The sequence below is a fragment of the Poecilia latipinna genome, unplaced genomic scaffold (genome assembly GCF_001443285.1).
Source record: "Poecilia latipinna isolate Pla-1442-1.1 unplaced genomic scaffold, P_latipinna-1.0 Scaffold4793, whole genome shotgun sequence".
Classification (NCBI taxonomy): Eukaryota; Metazoa; Chordata; class Actinopteri; order Cyprinodontiformes; family Poeciliidae; genus Poecilia; species Poecilia latipinna.
Window position 1 is genome coordinate 1 of NW_015117409.1, and position 12,390 is coordinate 12,390.

A 12,390-nucleotide genomic window follows, 5' to 3' on the forward strand; every position below is an offset into this window, starting at 1 on the left:
CACCCCTCCCGACCCCACTGAGGGACAAGGGTGTTCAGAAAATGGATGGATGGATATATATATATGTATGGGGGTACATTATGTCATAGTACCCCAAAGAATTTAAAAACTACTTTCACCCCTGGTTTTCCATGACTAAATGTTTTTCCATGTAGAATTAAACATTTTAGTTGAAACAGCAATTGACCTGGGTAGTGATGATCTGCTGTTTTAAATGTAACTTTAGATCAGTTATTGTCTACAAATGTTGCTTTCAGATGTCTCCACAGTCTGTGTCACATGTTTATTCCTTCTGAAACAAATATTAAATCATTAAACTTTTAAGAACATTCTGTTTGTAACTTTTCCACAGTTGATTGTAGCATTACATTGTCATTGACTGGAACGTTGCTCTGGAGGCTCAGCTGCTGTCAATGTTTTCATCATAACCACAAGAAGAAAGACATAAAGCAGATTTAATTGCATTGGTTTTTAACCTTTTACACTTTAGTTGAATACATGCCTCTTACAAAACAACATAGATACAGTTTGTCAAAAAAAAAAGAAAAAAAGAAAATCCTGTGAGATGGCACTTATAACGTTATAGCTGCACATGCAGCTTCAGGGCTTTGGGTGTCTTTTGGGTAGCAGCGGCACTCAGGTGGACCAGCTATCATAGCATGAGCCACTTTCGACACAGAGTTAACAGGGCAACCACAGATCATCAAGTGACATTGAAAGATGTGTGTCAGGGATGGAGAATGGAGGCACTCACTACAACATAGAGCTATACATAACATCTGGAATTTATACATCCCTACCAATAATGATACAAAGATCAAGAAACAGAGCCATAATTATACAGTAGAGGCAATATTAATAATGATTTATATGGTCTTAGGCTACAATTATGATTTTATAATTTTTTCTTTAAAAAAGGAACATTTAGTGTTATTTCTCGATGAATTGTTCTTTCTGTTCGTCTCTCTAAACAGGGAAGATAAATATTTACACTGGTTATTTTACAGCCCACCTACCATAATGTTCCTGTACTGCTGTGTAGTTAGAGAAGTCAAAGACAGGAATGATCCCAGTGAGCACAGGGAGAAAGGGAAGAGAGATGACGGCTCAACTCCAGTGAACAAGGACTCCAGAAAGTCTTACTGCTGCGTCTCAGGATTAAACTGATAAAAAGTCCTGGATTTAGTCCAATCACACTCCTGTACTCTGAGTGGGGTACGTCCACTCAGAGGACGTACCCCAGCTCCCCTCCGGTCCCCCACCGCTGTGTGTGGAACAGTGCAGTACAGTTTGGGTTTGGCTTCCTACATGAGCAGCAGCTGGCCCAGGCCCATCCTGAACTGCTGCGTGCAGCTGGCCAGCTCCTTCACCCTCTCCGTCATCTCTCTGGCTGCTCCAGCACACGGATACTGCAGCGCGGCTGTTTTCGTACTGATTACGATGTCTTTGAGTTTTTCACACAGGGTGTTGCTGCTCTGGGCCATGCGACCCCTCACCTCTGGAGACTTGGCCTGGCGTGATAGTGTGTCCCCAATGAACACCAACTTGTGCGCACTAAGGATGACAAATTTGCTGTGTGCCACAAAGATCTTTGGCGGCTGGTTGGAGTTGACGGCGGTGAAGAAGGCATCAATGGCATTGGTAACCGTGGTGATGTTCTGCTCACACTGCTCCTGGTAGAAGAGGAGGAGCTGGCGGTCACTGTGACACAGCTTGGAGGATGGGGGCTCTCCGGCGCCGTTCGTGGACAGCTGGTTGGCCAGAGGATGGTGGAGAGAAGGAACCCAGCCTGTCATGTCATTGTTTATTGGCCGGCTCACTTCCTGCTCAAGCCGCTCAAATTGTTTAATCTTAAAAAAAAAAAAAAAAAAAAAAAAAAAAAGAGCAACATTTTACCAAGGATCACAAATGATTAGACAGCCATAAACACAGAAACAGATAGGAATCAGGTAAATGTTCAAACATTTTTTTAAAGTTATGTCTCCTCAGATAATAAAAGTAATGTTTATTTATTTATTTTTCTTAAACTGAATCTAGAATTCTGAACCCAACAGGAGGCTCTGGGCTGATACGTTGTCCTGTTTTACCACCATGGCTGAAAAAATTCAAAAACTAGACAGAATTTCACTGAAATGAATCTACTGAATAAATTTCAATGTATCCACTGAATGAAAGGGATTATCATTTTACTGTCATAACTTTAGTGTATTATTGAACTTCTATATAATAGATCAACACAAAGTATTGTACAATGGTAAAGGAAGAAAGACACCTGGTGTTCAGTGACTTTTTACAAATAAAAGTGTGAATATTGGAGCATCTCCACGTGAAGGCAGTTCCCCACAGGCCTGTCACAACAGATTTTATTGGACGATAAATTGTTCCAGAAATTATTGCAATAGACAATAATTTTGTTGTTTTGCAATAATTTGGAAGTAATATAATGGTAATGGCATGATAATGCAAGAACACATTCTCAAAAATCAATAAATGTTAAATTCTAATGAACATTTAACACTGTAACTGGAAGACATTTTAAATATTGAAAATAAATTAAAACAACAGAAACAAATAAAACAAATTATAAAATCTTTGTAACTTTATAATTTGCAATGAAAACTGTCCCTCAAAAAAGGGCTTGTTAAGAATAAAGCATCGATCTGAAGACTTTTGTCATCAAGTTTTTGGTAGAAAGAGAGAAAAGAGAAAAACAATAAATCCTGCAAATGTAAATGATTGAGTTTGTTTTAATTATCATGTGATAAATTGATTTATTGATTATTGTGACAGGCCTCATTTTCCATCTGCCTTCACATGCTACCTACTGAGCAAATAGGGTCCATAAATAAATTCAGATGTTCTGTGAATGTTTGCTAGGAACATTAGAGAACAAAAATCGTCATGGAACCCAGCAGAAAGGTCAGGGGGAGAGTTGGGAAGATTAAGCCTTGATTAGGTTCTACAACAACATCCCAGAGCTCTGATCAATCTTTCACCTGGGCATGGAGAGAGGATGGACCAGCTGCTGACCTGCCAGGAAATGGACGTTCATCTGGACTGACAGACTGGACAGAGAAAGCAATGATCAGAGCAGCTGCCAAGAGTTTTGTGAGAAGTCTGGAGAAGGTGCAGAAATACACACTCCAGTGGACAGTTACTGGGTTCCAGCAGGATGGTGGCAGCCAGATCTTAGACAGCAGGGTCTTCACAGACCCTTCCCATCCAATCTGACTCAGTCTGAGCAACTTAGCAACTTAGCTGTGCTAAACTTACCAGTTTAACCAACTTGTGTTTTTACCAGAAACACAACTAAAGACTAAAAGATTCCCACAGGAAGTTGTGACTAAGTGGGACTGGATATAAATACATATCTGACCTTTGAAAGCATTTTACTTCAATTTAATCATATGCAATACTTTGTGTTGGTCTATCACATGACAAAATCTAAAATAATATAAGGGGTGTGAAGATATCTCTTTTCAGATGTAGGAAATTCTGATTATCAGCTCTTCTTTCCAGTCTTGTATAACTTAATAATGCCTTTAGATTTGTTAAACAGAGGAACACAAACCTGTTGCTGCTCTAGCTGCGTCTTGTTGTGTCTGATTATGTTGCCTTTCTCCAGGAGCTGTCTTTGATTCTTCTCAAACTCTTCTTTTCCCTTTCAAACCAAAACACACATATTACATTACTGCTTCTGCTTCCCCCTACTGGAGACTAGAAGAACTGCAATAGCATTGCTCCCTCTACCACAAAATTCTGTATCAGCCTACTTAATGTTTTCTTTTTAAATTAAAATGAAAATATTTGGGGACAATATTTTCAGACTGACCTCTCTCTTCATCTCCGCAATATGAAGTACAGGCTGTTGTGACACAGGCATGAACATGTATTGTGAGATGTAAAGACCCAATTCCTTAGTTCTTATACTCACATTATAGCAGTTTGTTGGTATGCTAAGTCCAGAACAAAAGGCATAAAACTATGCCACCCTGTATCCAAATTTGTGTTATATTTTATGCCAGGTGAAGCAAAAGACGCCATATGGTGTAAAAATACATCCCTGGGTGTCCATTATGATACCAGGTGCAAATGGAACTTGCCCCAATCAGCTCTCTGTATGGGCAAGCAAGACAAGAAGATCCCTGATCCTAAAAAAAAATCCAACTACCAGAGGAATGTGTCACCTTCCCACGTCAGAAGTGTAGTGACTTGTGCTAACTCACTCTTTTTTTTTTTGCTTTGCTATTTTATCAAAATAATTTATCACAATATATAGATTTTTTTTATCTCTGTCAAAAACTACTTCATTGAATCAAACAATTCAATTCTAGATACATAAACCAATAAAACAAGACAGTTTCAGCCACAACCATAAGTTTGTGAGTGGTTTTAGGAAGCTTCTTCTTGTTTAGTTTATTTAATAAATCTTGCATTAAAAAGCAAAGATAGCAGGCAGCAAGCATGGACTTCCTCTAAATAACAGATAGTATAACAGATTTTTAACAGCAGATGGAGCAATGAATCCCAGGTAATGTATTTTTATACCACCTGGCATCCATCACACAACCTGGTGCAAAATATAGATCTTGTCATCTGTGATGCCATGTGAAGCAATATTACAATATATTTTTTCTTATTTGGTTAGGTAAAATGGTGTAATGTGAGTAAAAGAGCTCGCCATACGTAACGATCATTTAACGCATTCCACTGATATGGACAGAAGGTATTGTGTAAAAGAGACTTATGCCATAATAGATTTTCTAGCTCAACTTCTTGTGTGGCAGTAATGTACCTGTAGATGGACGTAATCATAGTCCTCCATCCAGCCTTCCTCTGTGACCTCATATGGTCTGTCCACTCCTTCCTCCTCCTCTGCAGATGTAAATTTTGGTGGAGAAGGGAGGGGCCGTGACTGAATATGCACTTTCTCCCCTCCCTGGTAGGTTCCACTACCTGATCCTGTCATGTGACCACTAATCTCCCCAGGGATTGGAGGGAGGGGCAGCTGCTGCTGCTGCCGGGTTGTCCTTTTGAAGAGCAGTGAGGCGTTACCGTGAAGAAAGGAGGCCAGCTGTTTGGTGTCATCAGGGATACCTCTCGCTGTTATGATCAGTTGATCTAAGTCATCCCCTCCTGGAGCCGGAGTGGACAGTGCTGTGGGTGACCATGAGATGCTGTCTAAGCTTTGACTGTGCCGAATCAAATTCTGGAAGACCTCCTCCATCTTTCCAACCTGCCGACCCAGTTTGGTCTGCAGCAAGCGGTCTGTGGCCTGGGCAGCATTTGCCACAGCACCTCGAGCAAATTCTAGGAAGTCTCGGACAGTGGCTCGCACCCGGTCAGCAGCCTGATGAATGGCTGTGAGGTTTCCATCCAGGTGAGCAGGGCTCCTCCAGTTGCCTGTGATGAATGACATCATGAGGGAAACACTGGACTCAACAGCCTGCTGTAGGCGAGACAGACGCTCCATGGCTTGATCAAGGTCCAGCATGAGCGGTTTTCCTTGGATGGAGCCGGAGGCAGGAAGTGAGGACGTGTCCCGGACAGGAACCATGTCTAACGAAGAAGCAGAGTGGTTGCTCCGTGTGCTTCCTGTGCTTGACGCAGAGAGGCGCTTAAACGACATGGTCAGCTCCTCAGCATTGGACTGGGCATCACGGACAACCTGGAGAACAACGTGGATGCTGATTACAACTTTCATAAATCATATACATATATTAACAGTAATGGATTTACATTTTGATGAACAACTGATCAAGAAACTGGACTGTTAAATGCCATGAAATGAGTAATAGAAGGACTGGCTGAACTTTTAAAAGTTTATTCCATTTGGATAGTGACTCTCTTACCTACACTAGAGAGCACCTGATGCAGCCTAGATCTGAAATAAGGTAGAATATTTAGGAACAGAGCCAACAGCTTGTCACATTACTCCACTCTACTACATGTCATATATTTAGGCTGCCATGAAACTTCTCAAGCCTCAAACCAAATCAGTAATAATTTACTCATTCTCTACAGCAATGGTTCTCATACTTTCTTTTGATAAATAAATACTACCTTAGATGGAAAGATATTTTAAACTGCAACAGAACTTCAGTTTATAAAGGAAAGTTAGACTTAAGATTCTGAGTGGGAAATGAGAGAATTCTCAGCAACACAAACTTCCAAGCATCTTCATGGCAGCCTGTTATTTAAAGCTGACAGATGAACTCAGAAAAGCCAGAACTCATTCTTTACTTCTGGCGATTTAGTTCTCATTAAATCTTTTACATACACACTACTAATATAAAATTCTCTTTAGCACTCTCAGTCTGTACTGGGAGTTCGTCCCCAATACACTCCTGTTTTAAGTTTCTAATGAAATAAATGTGCTTGATTGGCCATTTTTACTGCTGGTCGTAGTTAGTTGACCCAGAGAGAATTAAGAACCACTATCAGTGGAGATAAACTTTTCTTAGGGCCCAAAAATTAAACTTAAAATATGTAAAATTATAATTATAAAACAATTTTTGTCAGATGTGCGACATTTTAGAGACTAGAACTGCTGTAGAACGGTCTGGTTTTATCCAGATACCGGTGTGGCTACCTCACCGGGTTTATCCAAACCTCTTCCTCTTTTTCAATCTGAGACTGTTAGCAGAGGCGGTTGACAAATCTATTACAATATATACCACAATACACACATCATCAATATCAATAGAAAATACATCCGATAGAATGTTCAATAATTTCACTGAACTCCAAGCCAGCATTCAGGGGGATATGGACAGAGGAAAGGTTTAGCCTCTCGACTGAACTTAATTGTTTCAAGTAAAGTCAAAGTAAAAAGTTCTTTTAAGTTAAAAATCTGTATCTAATAGGTTAATTCCACACAAAAATGTAAGTTAGTCATCACTAAAGTGAGATTTATGTAAATAAGTTCAGAACTACAGTCCAAATAGATTTTTTTTAGAGTGTATAACACTAAATGTCAATAATACAATTTAAGTTTTAGTTTACAACTTAGCAAAATGTGAAAAAGTTCACATGATATATAACAAGGCACTGTAAGATATTAACTACTCACAGACTCTCTACAAAAGCTATGTGTTTGAGCTAAGCTAAAGTAAAACTTCTGAATCTATGCAGTAAAGATAATTTCAACTGTAAGTTAAGAAACTCTGTTAACAGCAACACAAAAATGTTTGAAAAGTATCGACATGTGTTAGAATAACCTGGACACTTCATTACAATGTCTGCATGAAGGTAAAATGGACCACACCTTGAAGCATCCTTACCTGTGGCGGGACATCATAGACATACTGGTCTCCCCTCTCGCTGCCTCGGTCCTCTCGTTCCCGTGGGAAGTCGTACACATCCTGGCTGGGGAGGCCTCCGCCACGCAGGGTGGCTGGGATGTCGTAGATCTCCTGGCTGACTGCAACCCTTTCCCCCCGGTGATGTTTCTCAGTCAGAATAGGAGGTGGAACATCATAAACATCTTCTGGAATGAGCGGCTCATCATCATCACTAACGTTGTTGTGCTGGTATTGGCCAGGACCGGTGGGAACTTGGTGCTTCAATTTGACAAAGTGGGGTGGCACATCATAGGTCTCCTCCCTGATTAACTGACCGTCAGGAACATCTTTACTCATTGAGGGGGGGAAGTTGTACACCTGAAGAGACAGAAGAACCAACATACACTCACATTTTTGGTCCAAACCTCGTATTTAGTGTTCTTTGTGTTCTTGCATGATATCAAAAAATAGAACTGCTCAACACAATGGCTGAGAAATAGAAATGACCGGTAAATACAAATACTTATGCTTAGAAATGCAATATGTTGTGGTTATTTTTCAGGAGGAGCAGTTAATTCATGACAACTAAAGGTCAGCAGCTTCAGGTAATAGTTATATTGTACAGCCCAACAGAGTCTTACAGTTTGCTGGGGATTCTTGTCTGTGGTTGCTGGGGTGTCATATATGTCTTGACCACTAGATGGCCCCTTCACCACCATAGGCGGAGTGTCATACACCTAAAAAAGTGGAAAAGACAAAATTTGTAAATAATTTGTCACAGCGTACATGTAATTGGAACAACACAAAACCACACATTCACAAATGTTCACATTTATCACCTTGTAATGTTTATACATTTTTCAGTCTCTTAGTTCAATGATTATTAGTATCATTAAGCCCATTTCCTCTCTATATGAGCTACACAAAAGATTGTGCTTCTGACTTCCATTTGGGGAGGTTGGGGTGAGAATTAGGACAGATTATCGCTCCAGCATAAACTGAAATAATTCTGGAGTTGACTGGCAAAGTTTGGATAAAACATCCCCACTGATTATTATTACATCTGAGGAATTCCATTTTACACCAACTAATAACATCAACTGCACATAAAATGCACATAAATTATGACTTAGGAAAATATAAGCTCTGAATACCCAAATAGCCAAAGGATGTTCATTCCATGTTGAATTATAGTCAAAAAGGTTGACTTTTTCTACCTGGGATTTTATTATTGGGAGTGCTTTTAAATTAGGCACAATTTGTTGGGAACAGTGGACGGCTTTCTGTACATTTCTCACTTGTCTGTAAATAATATTACTGTTTGTGAACAATGTGATCTCAGGTAGCAAATCATGTAAATTTAATGTTGAATTATGGTCAAAAGGTTGATTTTCGTTTAAGGTTGACGATTGATAGTGGATCAACCATCAAACATCCAGCCAGAGATCATACACAGTCCACCCCTCTGCTGAGAAGAACTCCTCCATGGGGTTCAGGAAGAGAGGAAACAGCAGAATATGTAGAACTGTAAATTGGAATTGCTGCTGAAGTCAGCTGTAGAGCTCAGCATAACAATGAAAAGTTACATTCTCTCAAAAAACAATGTGTCTCATCTGGTCCCTTTAGTTTGAAGCTGTCGCAGAATGAGCTCAGCATTGTAGGACCCCATTCTGTAATACATAAAATAAAAAAGGGTATCATTACCCCATGTTGCCCTGAAACACTGACAGCAGTCATGTGACCAATGACATTTCTTCCTCTTCTTCTCATGTACTCAGGTTAAATCCAGCCTCATAGTAGTCTATAAATCTCTATTAAAGTCAGATTACCTTTTTTATAGTTTGTTAACCTGATTTGTGTGCCCCTCATTATTCTCCTGTGTGCGTATGTGTGTTGCATGTGTGTGCGTGCGTGTGCATGTGTGTGTGTGTATACACAAGTGGTCACTGAGTTTATTCATTTTGGTCACAGGTGTGTTCTTTTGAAAGTCTTTGATCGATTTCAGTGTGAAAAGGATGCCAGTGTGTACAGTGTTTTGCAAAGTGTGTTTATAATTGGGCAAATCTATACTAGATGTTCATAAAAAAAACTGTAATAATAATAGTTATTTATCTGAATCAACTGCTTTTGAGAATGTTTACAAAAACTGAAGTTGTAAAATTGGCTATAATACTTTGATAGGTGGACTTCTGAAGAAAGTACCAATGGGGTTCTACAGCAGCGAACCCCATTGGTTCGTAGTTGAATGGTAGTTGAAAAAGTGAACTGGTATTAGCCAGTTCACCAGAATATCAGCCCATTGAGCCAAACAGTTTTCACTGCAATCACACATAAACACTGACCTGGGTGCTGTACTGCTGGCGGGTGGGTGGAACATCATAAATGTCCTTCTGGGCCGGTGGCTGATGTCTGGGTGGGACGTCATACTCGTCCTTGTCAGCTTTCACTGTGTCGTACACATAAAGCTGTCCCACTCGAGTGGGAACAACCACCTGCACACAGCAGCACAGGGACACAACACAGTTCAGACTCCAAATAAGAAGAATAATAGTGTTTATAATCATACAACCTGCATCAGCCTGAGTCAAAGAAGGACAGAACAACAGGGATGAAAAAAAAATCAAAGTCCAAAATTTATGACACATGAGCAGCATATAATTATGTCACTATGACAACCTGCAAAGGCAACAGCCAAGTCAGAGCAATTCAAATTCAATTCAAATTCAAAATTCTTGATCCCAAAGCGAGATTAAATGTTGTAACATTTAATCTCGCTTGTAATGTTAATTAATTTTCTTCAAAGAGTTATTGTAGATAGTGATAGCTGTTGGCAGGAAAGCTCTCCTGTAGCAGCCTGTATTCCGGTGAATTTGAAGAAGCCTCTAACTGAAGACACTCTGCTTTTCTAAGATAGTGTCATGAAGAGGATGGTCAGCATTGTCCATAATTTTCTTAATTTTATGAAGAATCCTTCTTTGCATAATCATCTCCAGAGGTTCTATAGTTGTCCACAGAACAGAACAGAACCGGAACAGAACCAGAACCAGAGCATGGGTCCAGTCATAGTTGTCGTGGGAACCAGGCTGGTCTATTGTGCTCCTGTTTAAACTGTGTGTTATATGGTTTGAGTGAAGAGTCTTTATCAGGTTGTTGAGCCTTTTTAGGTCCCTGGTTCTGATGCTGATGAATCACTGACATTAGCACAAAACAAATCCTGCAGCCATTTCTCAGTAAAACACAACACTCTGCATTCCCTATATTCTTTCTGAGTCCTTGTCAGGTCTTGAAGTTCATCTGTCTTGTTAGCTAACACTCTCATGCTGCCCATTATGATGGGTGGTAGAGATGGTTTGAACTTTCTCCTTCTTCCTCTTCTCTTTGCTCCTGCTTTCCTTTTAAACTCCTCTGGGATTTCTGCCTTCAGTTGTGGTATTATTTCAGCTGTTCCCTGTTGTAAAACACCTTGTTGTTATGGTTAAACATCATAACAACATAGCAAAGTATGAAAAATAGTGGCAAGCATCTGTCCAACTACACACAGAAGAAATTGTTATCCAAAAGAAAGCAATTTTCCCCTGGGAAGGCAGGTGTGAAGTTTTGAAAAATAAAACAATTCAGTTAAAGTACAAAGTTCCACCAACGTGTTGCCACCCTCAGCAACGCAATTCTAGAATTGAATTATAGTTCCTGAGAGAAAAAAACTTGCACATCTTTGACTATGAAGGGGAATTTATTGTCTTCACACTGAATGAACTGAGACTAAAGGTGTTCTGTCTCATCACAACTCAGGACGGATACAGAAAAAACACAGCCCATAACAAAAGAGCAGGGGTCCAGTCATAGTTGTCGTGGGAACCAGGCTGACCTATTGTGCTCCTGTTTAAACTGTGTGTTATATGGTTTGAGTGAAGAGTCAACCTATCAGCCTCAGCAATCCCAACGTATGACCAAATGGAACCTCACAACATCTTCATGTACGAAGCAGAGAGTCACATTTATTCAGGGAAATCTCAGTGTTCAAGTTCATGTTTCTGCTTCTCCTGTTAGTCTGATGATGCTTCCTAAACCATTAGGAAAATGTATGAAATTATTTAGAAGTTATAGTTATAATTAATTAATCGTAATCAATTGTATTTTTTACTAAATACCAATATTTGACACAATAAACTAAGTTTTTCATTAAGCATTACTAAACTGTTCTCACTAAATCCCTTACCAGATTAACCGAAGAAGGAGACCACCATGTGTATCTAGACCAGGGGAGAAAACTCATGGTCATTTCAGGCCACATCAAGATCAAGAATGTCCTCAATGGGTTGAGGCAGAATGTACTGACAAAACTACCCTATTAACAAACCGTTAAAAAATTAATAAATATCGGTTTCTTCATTCGATGAGAATGTCTTGAAAGGAAAATATTAAACATCTTTTCACTTTGATGATGGCGATATACAAATTTGATTAATAAAATACTTATTAAATACACAACTGTAATACTGAAGGCTCAATTTCTAGAGTTTGAAGTTCAACATAAAATAATCATAATCTTCTTTTCTAAATTCTTTTCTAAGTTCTTTTACTAAATATCAATATATGCTAAAATTAGCACTGCTTAATACTGAAGCGGTCACATCAAATACTGATACTAAATTGTGATTTCAATCATTTTCTCTGTGTTGACCATCACTCATGCACAATATTTATACCTTCTGTGTCAAATAACTCAAAGTAAATCCATGTAAATATAAATTTCCCTGTAAAGAACCAATGTTTTATCATCCACAGCATGTTGATCAGTCCTGACCTTATCCATAACTAAGGCCAATAAATGAGTCCATTCTAAAATGACTAACCATACAACTAGAGAACTGTCAGAAAATTCCATAGTGGAAATATATGTATTCATTTTTTAAAAGGTATTTTTTCTGAAATGAATGACTCAAAATTAATCCTTTTAAGTTCCAGGCCCAATCTAGAAAGCAGAGAGTTGTTCCCTCTCTGTGTCACAAGAACAGTCATCCTGTTTGTCAAAAAGGCTTTCAGCACAATTGGCAGCAGTTGGCTTCAATCCAGATGTCTCCCTTTCTTTTTCTGTCGCACATACACA

The 12,390-nt window shown here is 39.2% G+C and overlaps 1 protein-coding gene across 1 annotated transcript; it reads right to left on the minus strand.

Annotated features, from left to right (window-relative positions):
- Positions 1–436: 436 nt before the first annotated feature.
- bcar1 (BCAR1 scaffold protein, Cas family member) lies at positions 437–11,648 on the minus strand. Its single transcript, XM_015026372.1, has 7 exons — positions 11,500–11,648; positions 9,626–9,775; positions 7,925–8,020; positions 7,284–7,661; positions 4,796–5,668; positions 3,572–3,661; positions 437–1,850 (listed from the first exon to the last, which is right to left on the minus strand). Exons 1-7 carry the CDS (start codon positions 11,572–11,574, stop codon positions 1,305–1,307), a joined length of 2,208 nt encoding a protein of 735 aa, XP_014881858.1. The 5' UTR covers positions 11,575–11,648; the 3' UTR covers positions 437–1,304.
- Positions 11,649–12,390: the final 742 nt, after the last annotated feature.

Bases quoted from the DNA above. Each gene is read 5' to 3' on its own strand.
- bcar1 (XM_015026372.1), bottom strand. From the start codon at position 11,574: ATGTGGCCTGAAATGACCATGAGTTTTCTCCCCTGGTCTAGATACACA. The intron at 9,776-11,499 runs GTAAGGGATTTA...TGCTGTGTGCAG, and splicing joins CTCCTTCTTCGGTTAATCTG to GTGGTTGTTCCCACTCGAGT. The intron at 5,669-7,283 runs GTAAGGATGCTT...GTTGTTCTCCAG, and splicing joins TCTATGATGTCCCGCCACAG to GTTGTCCGTGATGCCCAGTC.